The 18,522-nt window shown below is 43.1% G+C and overlaps 1 protein-coding gene across 1 annotated transcript; it reads left to right on the top strand.

The window, feature by feature from the left end:
* The first annotated feature begins 1,515 nt into the window (after nt 1-1,515).
* On the top strand, nt 1,516-18,496 carry LCT (lactase). Its single transcript, XM_053947067.1, has 17 exons — nt 1,516-2,186; nt 3,092-3,147; nt 4,375-4,458; nt 5,137-5,239; nt 5,589-5,664; nt 6,473-7,160; nt 7,547-8,192; nt 9,453-11,009; nt 11,337-11,605; nt 11,752-12,042; nt 12,865-13,063; nt 13,696-13,898; nt 14,268-14,377; nt 14,918-15,052; nt 15,911-16,134; nt 16,891-17,127; nt 17,786-18,496. Exons 1-17 carry the CDS (start codon nt 1,538-1,540, stop codon nt 17,995-17,997), a joined length of 5,739 nt encoding a protein of 1,912 aa, XP_053803042.1. The 5' UTR covers nt 1,516-1,537; the 3' UTR covers nt 17,998-18,496.
* Nucleotides 18,497-18,522: the final 26 nt, after the last annotated feature.

Genomic DNA, 18,522 nt, shown 5'->3' with positions numbered 1-18,522 from the left:
TTCATTAAAAATAGCCACCTACCTGCAGCAACACTTTCGTGTTATTCTGTATTGTTCCTTTACTTTCAAAATAACGATAGGAAGATGTTTGGCCTTCATTATGTTTCCCCCTCCCGTCCTCTCAATCTTAGTTTGAAAAGAAATACTCTTAATGTAGGAGAAAGTATTTTTTTCTGCTTCTTTCCCCAGTTCTGTAGGCTGAGAGGGGTTTTCTCTGATTTAATGCAGCTCTACTGAAAAGTAAGCACCAGGTGGTGCTGCAAAATTGATTTTTAAACTTATTATTCACACATCAGAGTAGGGGGAACTTGTTCAGAACATTCAGCACAATGTTATAGTGAGCTCTTTGGGACTTCCTAAAAAAAAATCACATGAGAGTCAAATAGAGTCAAAGTACACAAGAATGAGGTTTGAGTAACAGCAAATGATGAGGGATGTCTTCAGCTGTAACTTAAAGATAATATTGCTTGACAGCAATAACTTGCCCACATGATTGTAGATTAGCTTTAGACAAAATTTTGGTTATTAAAGGAAATGAACTCTCAAATAGAACCAACATTTCATAGATACGTAGAATTTTGTGTTTAGTTGGTTTAAAAATGTTCTCAGCCCTTCCGTTTTGCTGGAATGCAGAAGAGCTGAGTTAGATGTGCCCTTCAGCAGTTCAGGTGGGAAACCTGAATGTGTCCACCCTGCTGGGAGAGCAGTGTTTTCAGGGCTGAAGGAGGGAGAGCTTTGGAAAGCAAAAGCAAAAAAAAGAGACTAAAATTCCTGGATGTTTTTGGCAGGAGGAAGCACACTCTTGCTGCTGTCTGAATTCATATCAGAGTCACTTTTCCAGCTGGGTGAGGTGCCACACCTCAGATTTCCTTTATCCATCCAGGATCAGAGCAGGAGCATGCCTCCTGCTGCCCTGCACGCCCTGAAGCCATGGTGAGCCTAGCCCCAGCCAGCAGATAACACTGCTTTTGTTGGATTTTGCATCCACAGCTGTGCTGGGATTCTTCTAAAGCTGAAAAGGCCAAAAAGAGAGGGAAGGTTTATCTACTTATTTCATCTTCCTCTAAATGGGAGGCAATATTAGCAAATGTCAACTGATATTTAAACATAAAGGGAAACATAAGCGTCTCAGAAAAATGTTTTCACATTTCCATGACCTTTCTCCAACTGAGTGGAAATGGTTTTTGTGTTTATCAATGTCTTTTTATCTACTGTGAAAGTCCAGTCCAGTGTCAGCTAATTCAGAGAACATTTATCTATGGAAAGAGATTGAAAGTGTTTTTTTCTGTTTATCTATGTATTTTTATCTACTGTGAAAGTCCAGTCCAGTGTCAGCTAATTCAGAGAACATTTATCTATGGAAAGAGATTGAAAGTGTTTTTTTCTGTTTATCTATGTCTTTTTATCTACTGTGAAAGTCCAGTCCAGTGTCAGCTAATTCAGAGAACATTTATCTATGGAACAGATAATTTCAGTTAAATATTACTTCTTCTGGTGTATGAGTAGTGTGGAATAGTTTCTGAAGCACGGTTCCGAAATGATCCTGGTCTGTAAGACAGTCTTCTTTCTGTTGGTTTCTCTCAGCCTTGCCATAGATGGGGGATTTGCTTGGAATTTTCCTGCCATTGCTGGGCCTCTACCCAGTGAGCTGGCAGAGAGATTGGGCCTGCAGGACCAGATCCTGACCAAGGACCAGCAGGGCCCTGCCGTGGCCGAAGCCCGGGGTTACCTGTGCCAGCCAGAGCTCTTGGCTTCCGAGCTGCCGCGGTACTTCTCGCGGCTCCGTGAGCTGGGGGTAACGCACTACAAACTCTTCCTGCCATGGGCACGCCTTCTTCCCGAGGGTGAGGCCACGGAGGCAGACGGAGCCCAGGTGTCGTGCTACCGGCAGCTGCTGGAGGCCCTGGCTGCCGCAGAGCTCAGAGCCGTGCTGGTTCTGCACCGGGGCCGTGTCCCCGGCGCCGTGGCCGGGAGGAGAGGCAGGGCTTTTTCCAAGCTCTTTGTGGAGTATGCAGATTTCAGCTTCCGTGCCTTTGGGGACCTGGTGGATGTGTGGCTCTCCTTCAGTGACCTGCCAGAGGTCCTTCAAAGCCTGCCCTACGCTGAGCCCCAGGAACGAGTCCAGGCCGTGGCTGCTGCCCATGGAGGATTTTACACCGCGCTCCATGAGGAAATCTCAGCAGCAGGTAAGGAGAGCAGGATTTTTCAATTTGACTCACAAATATTTTGTGATTGCATTAAATGGCAACTGCTACATGCAGTCTCTATGTAGATATTTTTGTGTGCCTCTTCCTGACCCACAGAGGAAAGACTAAAACCTTTCTGAAATGTACCTGAAACCATGAAGAGTCAAGGCACAGGAAGTCTCCTATGCGATGACTCTGAGGAAGTCTGCAGTGCCCTTTGTTTGACTTTCCTTATTGCAGACTCTGAGGTTTACAGTAATTGAATCCCAAATCTGCCTGTGTTACACAGAGCAATAGAATTTCACCTCTTTCATGCTGGGTAGCTGGGATTTGCCAAACAGATGTCACCTTGGGTCTGCCTTCTTTGGCCTTGGAATTTTTCTGTCCCAGACAGACAACCAGTACAGCTGGCTGAGTCACTATTTCTTTTCCCAAATTTTTAATTAGTTAATTTATTTTTAATTCTTGCATTTGTCAGGAATACTTCGTTGTACAGTTCACACTATCTGGTGATAGCCCTTAGAAGTTGCTCAAATTCCCTCCTGCACCTCCTGTCCCTCCAAGTTCCTGCCACCACCAACATGTCAAAAACATTCAGCATAGAATGGATTAAAAAAATAATTGTAGAACCATCACAAAGGCATGAAAATTAATAAAGTTATTACTTATGCAGGGAGTGGAAGGGCTTTTTATTTACAAAGGCTCCTTGTATGGTGCCTTTGAATTTCTACCTTCTTCAGTTCTCCATTGAAATCACAAAGGGTATCCTGAAATCAATTACCTGGAGCAGTGCCTGGTGTTCCACAGCTTCAACCATTTAAAACTGGTCTTAAACAACTGCAGTAAATGGAAATTTTTATTTGTCCTTAATATGTTATCAACAGACTGCCTCTTTCTTTTTCAAGGTGGAAAGCTGTCCATTGACAGTGCTTCATCAGAATTGCTTGCAGTTTCTCTTCAGGTAACACCTTAAGGAAATATTTCCAAAATTATATAAATTTGCCTTGATTTAGCTTTGGTTTTATGTATGGGATCAAATGACTTGTTGTAAGTTAAATAAGATTTTAGCAGGTTGACCATAGGCTTCATAGGCTTCAATTAAATAATTGAAATAATCAAATGATTAGTCTGATTATGTGAAACTGCTAATTTAAAAATTGTTTCGGCATCCTTTCTTGGCTGGTAGGCACTGATTAAGCTACTTGGAGACAGGTTTGCTCTCATAATTGGCAATGTTAGCAATATAGTTGCTAAATGACAAGGTGTCTCCAAAAAGTGCACCTGTTACCATTTTCTCTGCAGGTGTACTTAATGCACCACCAAAATATTGATACACTATCCTAATTAGCTGATATTTAAAATATCTGTTGATTAAGTTAAAACCCAAGCTGAGCTTTGTTACAAGTGATGTAGTTGCACAGGGATGGCACAACATAAGGAGAATGTAATCTCTACGAAGGCAATGACATTCTTTCTTAAAGATCCAGTTCCCTGTCCATAGCTGTCCTGGTGTAGGTTGTAGTGCACACATGACAGTGCAGGGTTTTTTTGCTGTATTCATAATCCTTCAAAACTTAGAACCAAGTCAAGCAATGTTGTAGGTTTGACATTGCAAGGGTTTAAGCAAGGTGTGGTTTGTAGGGAAAGCAAAGAAGATGTTTCAGATGAGCTGACTGAACTAGAAGAGAACCTTGGACTGATAAACAAACTGAAAGCTCATCAGTTTTCTTCTAGCTTTTAACAAGAGAATGCAATCTGTTCCCTTGAGATTAATGACTTCTAGTGGGATAACACTTGTGCTATGGAATGATTAAAGATTTCTGAGATGGGCTTTCAACCAAGAGTTATATAAGGTTATATACCTGAACCACATAGTTATAAAGGTTTCTCTGATAAATCATAAACAGGTATTAATCAATTACCTGTAAATCATTAATATTAAATTCATAAAATAGAATTTAATTTAGTTAAGTTGTCCTTTTTTTAGAAGGAGACATACAAAACACATTTCCCCATAGAGTATCCAGTTTGTGTTCTCTATATTGTCCAGTGCTCCCATATGGCTTCTTGCTCCAGCAATATGTCTTTATCAAACCTTACACAGTTTTATGTATTTTTAATGTAATACCTTAAAAAAAAAAACATTTTTCTCCAGCATGATTATTTATTTTCCTTTTCTTCTTCCCAGAATTCAGTAGACTTTGTGTCTCTTAATGTTCAGTACCGTTGTGGACATGAAACAGATTTCTACAAGAAAATGAATGAGTTCCAGGTAAAGTTATGCACAGGGTTAAAATGACAGCAGCAAACAACAGACCATAAAGAGGAGCAGAATTTTATGTGCTGGGATGCATGTCTAAAGAGTTCTGATTTTCTGTGAAAGCTGAGGCAGCAGCTAAACTATGAAGCAGCTGCAAAGTGCTCCTTCTCTGTTGTTATTCTGACTTAAAAACTGTTGTTGGAAAATGCTGGAAAGGATCATTTTGGTCAATGCTTATTATTGATGCATTAACAACTGGAATGGCAGAATTCTTTTTTCTGGGACTGAAAAACCTTCTCTCTCACATGCTAAGTGTTCGATAAGCTGTTAGGCCAATACCTAAGCACTGAAAGATATTAAACTCTAGCATGAATTCTACAGTTGCTACCAAACTTCACATTCCTTATCAGCAGGGGTGGTGCTAGGAATGTTACTGAGGGTGAGTTTATTAAAGGATTAGACCTCCTGGCAGCACCAACATCAGCGATGCTGTAGGCTGGTACCTGTTACAACCTATATTAAATCTCTGGTAGTGAACAGCATTCTTAAAATTCATAAGCAAAGAGACATCCAACATCTGGGTAGCAGGATAAGGAGCTGCCCATGTAAAATGCAAAAAATGCCAAGAACATGGTTTTACTAGATGGCTGATGCTTCTTTACATACTACTCCCTGATTTCTGTTTTGCAGAGTGTCTGGAAGGACAAAGACATCTTGGTTTTTAGTTTAAAGGTCCTTGACTGTGCCTCCATGGAAGAGCATCCTTTCATACCAGTAGTTGCCATTGTCACAGGTGAGTGATGATTGAAGAGGAAGAGTTTTTTAGTTAAGATCTGTATGATAACTTGTAGAGGAAATTCAAAATCATCCAATCTAGGCAATCATCTGCTATTAGATTAAATAACTGTACAGTTTTTTATAGTATTCTTGGAAAATTAAGGATGGATGGTGAGTGTTGAGGAAGGGGAAGCAGGAAATCTTTCCCAGATATTTTCATCCTTTTCATTGGCCTCTAATTGCAGAAGGGGAGGTTTAGGTTGAATATTAGGAAAAATTTCTTTCAAGATACAATTGTTGTGTAGTGTCATGCAGTCCATTGCATCTAAGACTATATCCATCACTTACCATTTGTTTGTTTGCAGCTATTAATAAAGAAGAAGCACATATGATTGGGTGTGACGTTAATGAGTTCTTGGACTATTTAACTCATGTTTTAAGGTACTATAAATAATATAAAACATAATAAATATATATTTATTATATTTATATCATAAAATATAATAAATATAAATATAAAAAATATTGTAACACCATACAATACTGTAATAAGATACAGTAATAAAACAGCTTCTCTGCACATAGAAACCTATGTGCAGAGAGAGACAAGACATTTTAGTGGTAAAGTCTGCTGTTAGTTGCTGAAAGGGCTGCAAAGGGCTGTTTTTCTGCTGAGCCCAGTCTCTTCCAATTACTTGCAATCCTCCATCCTGCTACTTATCCTATAATGTAATCCTCTTCCACTCTCTCATCCTTGGTTACCCAAATTGCACCTTCAAGCCAATAGTAACAAGTACATTTTTCAAGCCTTCTGCTTTTTTTCAAGAGCAAAATGGTTATAAATAAACAAATCCAATAGAGGCTTTCCTAGGGGAGAAGCCAGTTGAGCTTATGGAATCGTGGGAGATGTCTCGGTGCAGGGAGATGCTGAGGATTACAATGGCAGGAAAGTCATGAAGCAGTTATAGCATGGGAAATTGCTGCTCACTGCAAGGATTTTGTTTGCACCTCTGACCTAACTAATGGATTATGAGACTCTGCAAAGAGCTGTTCTGCAGTTACTCACTGCCCTCCCCCTTCATGTCCCAGCTGGGAGAGAGCAGGGTTAGATTGATCAGATGTCAGAGGAACTATATGTGGCTTATGTGACCTGAATGGGAAGCAAACTTCCTTTGTACTCCATGTTTGCAAGTTTTATGGCACTGTCATCCACCTTGGAGATTTTAACTTCTATTTATTATATTTCCAGTGAAACAAATACTCTACAGGAAAACCCAGATGCTGTTCTTGCCCCTCGGTCCTCCTATCAAACAGTCTGGGAAATGTTTGCTGAACAGTCTGAATCAGAGAGGGATTCTTTCCTGCAAGATGTTTTCCCAAGTGGGTTCCTCTGGGGCACTTCCACAGGTGCCTTTAACATCGAAGGAGCTTGGGCAGAGGATGGGAAAGGAGAGAGCATCTGGGACCAGTTTGGGCATGAGGGCCATGTCCACATGAACCAAACAGCAGACGTGGCCTGTGACAGCTACTATAAAACCAGCTATGACATTTACCTGCTTAGGGGTCTTCACCCCCAGCTGTACAAATTTTCTGTATCCTGGTCTAGAATTTTCCCTGCTGGCACCAACAAGACCATCAATTCCAAGGGTGTTGATTATTACAACCTCTTAATTGACCACTTGTTAGACTCTAACATTGAGCCCATGGTGACTCTGTTCCACTGGGACCTGCCCCAAGCTCTGCAGGCTGTTGGTGGCTGGCAGAATGAAAGTATCATAGATGCTTTTGTGGGCTATGCAGACTTCTGCTTTTCCACATTTGGGGATCGGGTCAAGCTCTGGGTTACGTTCCATGAGCCCTGGGTTATCAGCTACGCTGGCTATGGCACCGGAGAGCATCCTCCAGGAATCACTGACCCAGGAGCAGCATCTTACAAGGTAGGGGTACAGGAATAACTAGGATCCTGCAGCTACTCTTGTTGGGATGTTTTCCATGATGATTCTGTGCTTTAACTATGTTCAAACCTAATGTGGCCTCTGAGACAACTATTTGACTGCTGGATTTATAACACTTGTTAAAACTGGGTTAGTTAAGAGAGGCCAGGTGTTGTTATTTTATTTTTCTATTCTGAAAGCTGATGTGGATGAATAGTCAGATTCTTTTGCTCATTCTAAAACCTACTACACTCCTTGTCTATCATTATTTGTTTTGTCAAGGTATTTTCTTTTGGATGGAGAGGACATTTTCACGTAGCAATAAACCCAATGTTAAGAGTTTTTCTGCAGTGCAGCGTGACCCGTTTTCCTCTGCTTTCTGCTCCCAGGTTGCTCACACAATTCTCAAGGCTCATGCCAAGGTCTGGCACTTGTATAATGACAAATACCGTTCTCAGCAACGGGGAAAGGTGGGGCTGGTGCTGAACTCGGACTGGGCTGAACCCAAGACTCCAGGCAGCTCCGAGGACGTGAGGGCAGCTGGGAGGTACCTGCAGTTCATGCTTGGCTGGTTTGCTCACCCTATATTTGTTAATGGTGATTACCCAGATATCCTGAAGGCTCAGATCCAGGAAGTGAACCATCAGTGCTCCATGACAGTTGCACAGCTGCCTGTGTTTACAGAGGAGGAGAAGTCCTTGGTGAAAGGGACTGCAGATTTCTTTGGCCTTTCCCATTACACTTCCCGCCTGGTCAGTGCCAGGACTAACGGGATGTGCACACCAGGCTACGAGAGCATTGGGAACTTCTCTTTGCATGTAGATCCTTCCTGGCCACAAGCTGCCTCTTCTTGGATCCATGTGGTCCCATGGGGACTGAGAAGGCTGCTGAAGTTTGTATCCCAGGAATACACAGGGTCAAAGATCCCAATATACATAGCAGGGAATGGTGTGCCGACAGGAGACACCGGGGATCTTCTCAATGACACTCTGCGAGTGGATTATTTCCGCCGGTACATTGATGAGGCCCTGAAAGGTATGGAGAAATCAAATTGGTTTTTTTTTAATCATGGCAAGTGGTTACTCTAGCCCTTCCATGGTGGTTAACTTTAAAACATTACCACTTGCACAGTGATGTGAGGTCAGTCTCCTGTTGTGTAGGTAATGAGTGTGACTTTATAAAGCCTGTCTGGTGTCCAGATTTGGGGCTCTTCATTCTCTTTAGGTATTGGAAGGCCTTTTTTTATATATGAATTAATGACTGACCCTAAGGTCAGTCCCTCTGTGAGAACACTGTTCATACACTCCAGTTCTCCTGGAGATGACTGGCCTGCAGGCTCTTGCCTGTAGACCTCTCATAAATTGGGGCTGAACTGCCTTTACCAATTAATCAGATATAATTGGCAGTAACCACTGGAAATATCTTCCTAAAATTTCTACCTCAATAATTTTGAGAATGTTTAGGTTATGCTTGTAGAATGTTCAAGTTATGCTTGTATCTTTGCAAGCTGTGTATCTTTTGACACAAAAATAGCATTAGTGGCAAGTTCTGGACAAACATAGAGAGCTGAGATTTCAAATAGAGATTTGACTGATGCTCTCTAGATAGACTAAACAATACTCTCAGGAAAACATTAAATATGCTGTATTAAATATATTGGTGATCAGTGTGTACAGCATTTGATGTGCTTGACCTAGATCTCAACATACTGCTAGAAGTGTTGAAAGAGCTACAGAAAACAAAATTTAGCATTGCTGTTATGTCTCAGCAGAAGTAAAGAGGAAGGGAGTGAACTTTTTTTGAATAAGAGAGATTTAGTGCTTTTTTGTAAGCAATGTGAGGAGAGATGCTGGACTTGCCTGTGCTGGTATTGGGTAGACAGTTCAGCTAAAAGAAGCTCTCCTGTGCTTAGGGAATATAGGCAGGCACTAAATACCTGCAATGTTTCAGTTTAATTACAGTGTTAAATCTAAAAGTGAACCATACACTTAAATTGATGAAATCTGCTTGAAAGCAAGAACACGGGGAAGGGATACCAGTGTCCTGTACTCAGGACACCTCTTGACAAATGCTTCTTTTCTCACACATTTCTATCACTAAGCATTTCACCAGCTCCTATTACCGTGCTGACTGCTTTTCCTACCAGATACTCCTAATTGTTTGGGAAGTTTTTTTAGCCTTTAAAACCATTTGTAAGTGTTTGGCTTGTCACACCTATCCTTGGCTGTGGTGCTTCTGTTGTGCTGAGTTGTGTTCAGGTGGGTAATTAACTATGTCTCGTTTTTTCTGTGGCAGCGGTGAAACTGGACGCCGTTGATGTCCGCTCCTACATTGCTCGATCCCTGCTGGATGGCTTTGAAGGCCCAGAGGGATACAGCCTAAAATTTGGGCTGCATCACGTGAACTTTGAAGATAGCAACAGACAAAGGACTCCCAAGGCATCTGCTTACTTCTATTCCAGTGTTATTGAAAAAAATGGTTTTCCATCCCAAGCCTTGAGCAGATCTGTACCAGTGGTGTTTGACCGACCTGTACCATCAAAGCTGCCAAGTTTACCAGCATCAGAAGTTCCCTCCAAGGCAAAGGTTGTCTGGCAGAAGTTTTCATCCCAGACTGCCTTTGAAAGAGACATGTATTTTTATGGGACATTCCCAGAGGATTTTACATGGGGTGTGTCTTCCTCTGCCTACCAGATAGAGGGAGGTTGGGATGCTGATGGCAAAGGACCCAGCATTTGGGATAACTTCACCCATGTCCCAGGGAATGTAAACAATAACAGTACTGGAGATATAGCTTGTGATAGCTACAACAGGGTGGAGGAAGATATTTACATGCTGAGAGCCTTAGGGGTAAAGAACTATCGTTTTTCCCTGTCCTGGCCTCGAATTTTCCCCACTGGAAGGAACAATTCAATCAACAGCCATGGAGTCGCATACTACAATCGTCTCATTGATGGACTGATTGCAAACAACATCACTCCAATTGTCACTCTCTACCACTGGGACCTGCCACAAGCTCTCCAGGACATCGGTGGCTGGGAGAGCAATGAGCTGATCGACCTGTTTAACAGCTTTGCAGACTTCTGTTTCCAGACCTTTGGGGACAGGGTGAAGTTCTGGATTACGATCAATGAACCCAACATCATTGCCTGGATGGGCTACGGCAAAGGGTTGTTCCCACCCAACGTCAAGGAGCCTGGCAGTGCTCCCTACAGGGTTGCCCACATCTTACTGAAAGCTCATGCCAGGGTCTACCACACCTACGATGACAAATACAGAGCGAGTCAGGGAGGGGTCATTGCCCTGTGCCCCTTCATTAGCTGGGCCGAGCCGAAGACACTGAGCGACCCCAGGGACATTGAAGCTGCTGACAGTTACCTGCAGTTTTTGGTGGGTTGGTTCACACACCCGATTTTCAAAAACGGGGACTACCCCGAGGTGATGAAGTGGAAAGTTGGGAACAGGAGTGAGCTCCAGAACCTGCCGTCGTCGCGCCTGCCAGTTTTCACAGCGGAGGAACGTGAATACATCCAGGGCACAGCAGATGTCTTCTGCTTCAACACATACTCCACCAAAATTGTAAAGTACTCAACAACACCTCTGACACCCTTCTCTTATGAGTATGATCAGGAAGTTTCACTAACAGTTGACAGCTCCTGGCCTTCCTCAGCTCTCACTGACCATCGGCCTGTGGCCTGGGGTCTGAGGAGGCTACTGAACTGGATCAAGGAGGAATATGGAAACCCCCCAATATATATCATTGAGAATGGCGTGGGGGAAAGGGCCAAATCAGATGTTGATGACAATGCCAGGATATTTTACTACAAAACATACATTGATGAAGCTTTAAAAGGTACCAGAATTTGCTTTTGCAATCTGGTGTTGTGTGTCTCCTCTCTAGATTTTGGGTTACTTAACTCCTCTGAAGAGTACTTTTTAAAAGTGATTGATATCAGTCTTTAAATAGTCTGAACACAATATAAATATAGTGTTTGTTTTTATGTTCTCCTTTGCATGGCTGTACTTTGTTTCCTCCAGCTATGAAGATTCTCTCAATGATCTTAGTTGACCAGTGCCACCTGTATGAAACTAGGAGCCTGTATGTGTTTGCATGTGAATTTAATGTGTGATTATACCACTGATGCTCCTCTCGTTTTTTTTTTTTTTTCTGGTCTTTCAGCTTACAAGGTAGATGGTGTTAATCTGAAAGGATACAACGCTTGGTCTCTGATGGATAACTTTGAATGGGTGGATGGTTATGATCCAAGATTTGGGCTGCACCAGATTGATTTTGACAACCCCAACAGGCCGAGGACGCCAAAGCGCTCTGCTGTGTACTATGCTGAAATCATCCACAATAACGGCATCCCACTGCCCAAGGAAGGTGAATTTTTATATGGAGAGTTTCCAGAGAACTTCCTGTGGAGTGCAGCAAGTGCAGCATACCAGGTCAGGAAACTCAGAAGGATTCCTGAAGTATCTGTGGACAGTTAATTCATTGCGTGGCACCACAAAGAATAACAGGCTGAATTCTTTGCTAGGACAAGACCTAAATTTGGGTTTGCTAATAATTCTTCCCGCATTTTCAATTACAGATTGAGGGAGGATGGAGAGCAGATGGGAAAGGACTTAGCATTTGGGACAAATATTCCCACACTCCCTTGAAAATCGCTAATGATGCGACTGGAGATGTAGCTTGTGACAGCTACCACAGGCTTGAGGAGGATGTGGAAATGCTGAAAAGCCTCAAGGTGTCTCACTATCGCTTTTCAATCTCCTGGCCCCGTGTTCTCCCAGATGGGACCACCAGGTACATCAATGAAAAGGGACTGAACTACTATGAAAGGCTGATCGATGCCCTTCTGGCAGCCAACATTACACCTCAGGTAACTACACCCAGTAACTTTCAGGTTACTAAAACATAGCAAACCTGCTCTGATGCTCAGAGCAATGTGTGTGTTTCCATCCATACCCTCCTTCACACAGAAATTGTTTTCATTTCATTTTGTGAAGAATCATGGGGTATTGATTGCATAAGCAAATGAACTTGGAATGTAGGGATGTGTTGAAATTACTACCCAGAAAGACCACAGTAAACTTATTGCTTATTGTTGGCTGTTTCCAATTGCTTTCTTGTCCCTTTACCTTGGAAATAGATTCCACAGGGGCCTATGCAGGAATCTTTCAGACACTGAGGTGAGACTGACTAATGTAGTTCCCAGGATCTTCCTTCTTGCCTTTCTTAGAGATGGATGCAGCTTTATTCTTTTCCTGGGAGTCAGGAAGCTCCACTGGTCAGTGTTATTTGTCACATACAAGGGACAGTGACCTCACCCCTGCATCAATCAGCTCTTTCAACACTGTTGAGTGACTGTGAGCTATCTTCATACCCCTGTACTAGCCCAGACAGGTGTTCTAGTGGATTGTATTTCACCTGAGAGTCAGTGCAGGTGCAGCAGTTCTTCACTACTGAGTTCTTGTTGTCACAAGGTGGTTTTTGGTAAAAGTTTCATCTTTACCATTAGGCAGTCCCTAAAGAAACTGGCAAAAATGTATTTTATTGAGTGCATGAGTGATCACTACAACATCAAACTACGTTAGGAACAGGTAACTGCAGATCAAAGCACGGTCTATTTGTGGTCATAAATGAATCTGAGTTACTGTGAGAGTGACTGGTTGAGTCTTTGTCCTCTTGTCTTTCCCCACAGGTAACTCTTTATCACTGGGACCTCCCACAGCCGCTGCAGGACGTCGGTGGGTGGGAGAATGATACTGTAATTCAGAGGTTCAAGGAATATGCTGAGGTCCTTTTCCAGAGGCTGGGGGATAAAGTGAAATTTTGGATAACCTTCAATGAACCCTACATCACTGCCTATCTTGGCTATGGCATTGGCACAAATGCTCCAGGTAAGACTGCTGGGCATAACCTCAGAGCCCTCATGGCACTGTCAGCACAATTGATTTATGCTGCAGCAGAGCAGTTCCTTGGGGCTTGCAAATGTAGAACAAGGAAACCGGTTTGCTGTGGATAGATGGGGTTTGGATTGCTGTGGTGTGCTGAACAGGTCCTTCTTTTACTCTGCCTTGTCACCTCAAAGTCTGGATTACACTTGCTGCCTGGAGCAGACCTTATTTCCAGACCAGCTCCAGGGACTGTGGAGAAGAGTTAGGGCTGAAGGAAGACCCAGGGTAAAACTGAGAGAAGAGGGGATGTGAGCTGACATGAACACACAGCTTTCTGCTTCCCAAACTGGCAGCAGCAGCCTGTTGCCAGGCCTGGCAGTCCATGTCCCAGTCCAGAGGGAGGAGGGGGTAATGCAGAGTTCTCCTCGCACAGCCCTCCCATGGCAGCTGCTCCTTCAGCTGCCTCTGCCTAGCACTGATTCCAGCCCAGGGCTGGGCTTGGGGCACCAGGTGTTGCACATTCATTCCTTTACCAGGGGCATTCTGGGTGCCCTGGGGCTGTGTTACCCTGGGAAGCAGCCATGCTAGGGCTGGGAAGTGCTGCTCCACTGCCCGTGCTGTCCCTGTCCCTGCAGGCATCTCGGCTCGGCCAGGGCACGCTCCCTACGTGGTGGGACACAACATCATCAAGGCACACGCGGAGGTCTGGCACCTCTACAACGAGACCTTCCGGGCCAAGCAGGGAGGGCTCATCTCCATCACCATCAACTCTGACTGGGCAGAACCACGCAACCCACACAGCCAGGAGGACGTTGAAGCTGCCAAACGATTCATGGAGGTACAGAGACCCCTGGTCACAGCTCTCCCTGCTGCTCCAGGTGACGCTCCCTCTTTGGGTGCTGGACGTGCCCAGAACCCAGGTCAGCATCTCACTGAAATAAAATAGTGAGGCAGAGGCATCACTGCAAGGAAGTGTATCCCCCTCTTATGTGGACTTATCAAGAATGCAACAGAAATGAGACAAAATATGGTTGCAGTGACAAAAGCTTATTAAATTTACTGCTCATAATTAATTTATGGGCATCCCTTTATATCTCCGTGTGCCTGTTATAAATTCAGGTATCACCTATAAAGCAGCACATGACAGAGGAATGGCTAAATCCCAAGTTTTGATATATGATTTATCCTCCCTTATTTCTTGGTTTAGTTTTTTCTAGGTTGGTTTTCTCACCCCATCTTCAAAAATGGGGATTATAATGAGGTGATGAAAAGAAGGATTCAGGAACGAAGTCTGGCTCAGGGCCTGAGCAAGTCCCGGTAAGAGCCCAGGCACACACCTGCTTTTGTTTCACTGGCTGTGCTGAAATGTGCTTTTCTTATAGAAATGATGCATTTCAATGACTCTATCCCCATGTTACTGTAAAAATGCTTATTGTATCCTCACAGAAAAATTCTAGTGTATATTTTCAGAGAATCACAGAATGGTTTGTATTGGAAGGGACCTTAAAGATCATTTCGTTCCAATCTAGGCAGGGAGGCTGTATCTATTCCCTGTCTTTACCTCTCTTGCAGACTAAATTGACTGATATATCTTTGGGGTAATAAATTGTCATCTCAGTGACACAGTAACTATTCTGCATTAGCCACAGTACTTTGCCTGATGCCTGTGGTAAATTTGTTTAATTTTTCTTAAAACTACATACTGAACTCATTGGTCCCCTCTCAGTTACATTTCTTATTTTCCATTCCCAGTTCCCAGTAAAGAGTTTTTCCCCTTCTGCTTGTGGTGCTGGTACCAAGGATTCCAGCATTACCCATGGAGTGTGTGCGAAGTGTATTCTTTGTTTTCTCTTGCAGACTTCCAGAATTTACTGAAAGTGAAAAACGAAGAATTAAAGGCACATATGACTACTTTGGTCTAAATCATTATACCACAGTTTTAGCATACAACATAAACTATCCTAAGGATGTTATGTCGTTTGACTCTGATAGGTAAGAGAGGAATATAAATTATTGGTCAAGTAAAATCTGCAGAGCTGGAGCCTGGGTTAACTGACAAGTGTAAATTTATAGCAAATAAAGCTGTGAGATAGGTGGTTTAAGCTGTTATAAACCAATACTAGGGATAATATAAACAAGCAGTACCTGAGGTGCTGTTATTTTCACAAAAGTCCAGCAACAGCCTTTTTCTTACAGACATGAGATGATAAACAGTGTTTATCATATTTCCTGCCTCCAACCTGCAGTTTAAACTGTGAGGTGTTATCCTGGTTTATGGATACTGATCCATTTGCTGTTAAACAGGTTTAGGTCCCTCACTGCATTGGATATATGTAAGTTCAAAGCCTAAATAGCTATATCACTTCATGGTTAAATCAAGATTTTTTATTTAGGTACTAATTTCATTCCTCAACTTCAAAAAGTAAACAAGTAAACAATAGGAGCTTACTAGTTTTTCTAATGAGAATTCAGGTAATGGTGGGGCCACACATGGGGGTAAAATTGTCTCCTTTCCAAAATGTTTTCATAGGGAATAGATGAAATTGGAAATAACTTTGCTTTGCTGGTACATCCCAGCCCCTTATAGTTTAACCCTCTAGGACAGTGAGCTCATTACATTCCTGCATGTAATTTGTGTGCTCAAGCCTTGAAAAGTAGAAACGGCGTTGTAGTATGCAAAGATTTGGAACCAACAGCACATCATCAGCCACACCTGATTTACACAGAGTGTTATTGTAAATCAAAATTGAGAAGTGTTTTTTAAGCTTGTGAGCACCAGCAGCAGCTCAGCCCTGGGCATGGAGCTGCCTGGCATGTGGGACTGGCCCTGAGCAGTGTCCTCCTCCACAGGGCTGTAGGCACAGTGACCGACCGCACCTGGCCGAGCTCTGGTTCCACCTGGCTGAAGATGGCACCCTTTGGGTTCAGGAAGCTCCTCAGGTGGATAAAGGAAGAGTACAACAACCCTCCCATTTATGTGACTGAAAATGGGGTCTCAGAAAGGGGAGCCTTTGAATTCAATGACACTTGGAGAATATATTACTATCGGACCTACATTAATGAAGCACTGAAAGGTAAGAGTGATTATTGACATCTGGTCATCCAGAGCTCTGGAGAGCAGCAGTGCCTTTGCCACAAGACTGATGTGTATAAAGCAAGTTGTAAAAAGCTGAAAGACCACTGCCATCACACTTGCAAGTTACACAGTTACGTGGGCTTACTGAATCCACTTCCAAGAGCCTTTGGGTTTACCAAAAACTGCTCATGGATAGTCACAAATGTGCCAGGAAAGATGATCTAAAGGAAGAACAAACCCTGGGTTTAGTGGGGTAACCTGCAGGTTCCTTGGTTTGCTGCACCTGGTGAGAGAAGTACTACTACCTGATAAACTCCTTCTAGTCTGACTACTGCTGTGTCTAAAAACTGCATATTTTTTAAAAACAACAGTAAAAACCCAACCCCCAAACTGGTTTCTGTTACAGCAGTGGTCAAACAACTTCAGGAAAGGGCTTTTTCCATTTGCTTTTCTGATGTACTGGGAGCAGCCAGGTGTTCAGGCATTTACTGCCTTGTAAAGGCCCCACAAACACTTGTTTAGGCAATGGTTGCATTTTAGTGGGTGTTCCTCTCTATTCCTAAACCTTTGTTTCTTGCACAAAAGCTTTGATTTTTGGAGCAGAGAAAAAGCAGTGTCCAGTCCTGGGCACTGAGAGAACCTGCTTGTTGGCAGTAACCTTACTGTGTGCCATGTGTGGATGTTCTGGAGCACCTGCCTGCCCTGGCTGGCCGAGGGGTGACCACTGACCTGTTCTCTCTGCTCCTGCCTGCAGCCGTTGTGCTTGATGGTGTCGACCTACGGGGCTACACTGTGTGGTCACTGATGGACAACCTCGAGTGGGCAATGGGTTACGAGGAAAAGTTTGGGCTCTACTATGTGAATTTCTCAGACCCTGCCTTGCCACGGTGCCCCAAGGCCTCAGCCAAATATTACACACAGATCATAAACTGCAATGGCTTTCCAGACCCAGCAACAGGCCCACATCCCTGTCTGGAACAGGAGCCAGAAGGTAAGTGACGCAGTAGAAATGGTGCTTGTGTGTTTGCATCTAATCCTAACCCCAAAAAACTTCCATAATCCTAAGGTTTTTAGAGACCACCATTTTCTGCAATATTTTTTTTAAAGACTCCAGTTAATGTCACTTCCCTATGCAAAACCAGACTAACAACCAAACCTTGTGCAAGAGCACCTCAACACATGCTTAAGAACGTAGCAAAAGTTATTCCACTCAACTTTACTCCAACAGAACTGCCCAAGATGTTTTCCAAACCACACACATGCAATACTCCCACAAGATTGTTTAGAAAAAAATTTTGAATACTTTATACAAATCTTTGTTTTGGGTAAGGCTTTGGAATACCAATTCTTTTGTAATTTGTGTCTTTTCAACTGGAGTAGTACAATGAAAAGCAACCAGTGTTAGTGTGGGGCTTTGGGAATGAGAACACTCACCTGGTACTATCAGGAATTGCACTATCAGCCTCGGCTGTGCCTTTCCTCTGAGCTAGAATTGTATCAATCCCTGATCCCCGGAATTATGGCTCCTGCCAGAGTACTGAACAACACAGTTTAAAGCCTGGTGGAGGCAGGGAGCAACAGTGCCCACACCTGCATGAACAGTTGCCCCAGGCTCTGCACTAACACTTTGTCACTGTTTTCCCATTCAGTGACACCAACAGACCCCTCTCCAGGAGCAGCTGACAGCGTGCGCTTTTTCGGATTGCATTTGACATCCCAAGGAGCAGAAATAGCACTCTATGTGCTTCTTGCCATTTCTGCAGTTGGAGCACTGGGCTTGGCTCTTTTTGCATACACATATGGAAAATCATCCAAAAGACCCCATAAACAATCACACATGGAACTTAGTAGTAAACGGTAACATTTCCACCTCATAAAATGTTAGTATGATTGTTTTTTCTTAAAAAAAAAGTCTGTGCCACCACTAGTACTACAGCTTTGTGTCTTGCCTCAGAGATGGCTCCCCAGCATTTTGCTGTTCGCTTTCCAATTTAAAAAGGGGGAAGAAAATTATTTTTCTGTGTTAACTCTCTTTTGTCCATTGGCATTACTGATTTGATTTCTTAAAGACCAAAGTAAAATTACTTGTTCCTATGTGCATATAAAGATTTTGAACATCAGCTGGCATCTGTCCTTGCTTCATCATCATCAACAGTCCTGATAGGACCCCTAGAAGTTCTCCTGCTTCTTAGAATTTTAAGACAAATTAGTGTCTCTCCTGGTGAAAACTGTTATACTGCAACTAATGTACAGATTGGATTTTCACCCCCCTTTTCCTTTATTTCATGTAAAGTAAACTGCAACAAAATGTTTGTCTGCTGTATTTTAAATTTCAGTGTATGACCCTGCTTGCTTCCTTGTGATACCAGAACATCAAAGGAACTTC

This window comes from Vidua chalybeata, chromosome 7, assembly GCF_026979565.1.
Source record: "Vidua chalybeata isolate OUT-0048 chromosome 7, bVidCha1 merged haplotype, whole genome shotgun sequence".
Classification (NCBI taxonomy): domain Eukaryota; kingdom Metazoa; phylum Chordata; class Aves; order Passeriformes; family Viduidae; genus Vidua; species Vidua chalybeata.
Note: the sequence above shows the minus strand (reverse complement) of the source record. Positions and strands in the feature narration are given on the sequence as shown.

Excerpts from the sequence above, each read along its gene's own strand:
- LCT (XM_053947067.1), top strand. The coding sequence starts at position 1,538 with ATGATCCTGGTCTGTAAGACAGTCTTCTTTCTGTTGGTTTCTCTCAGC. Across the intron at positions 12,043-12,864 it reads CAGCCAACATTACACCTCAG|GTAACTCTTTATCACTGGGA; the intron begins GTAACTACACCC and ends CTTTCCCCACAG. Across the intron at positions 17,128-17,785 it reads TCTGGAACAGGAGCCAGAAG|TGACACCAACAGACCCCTCT; the intron begins GTAAGTGACGCA and ends TTTCCCATTCAG.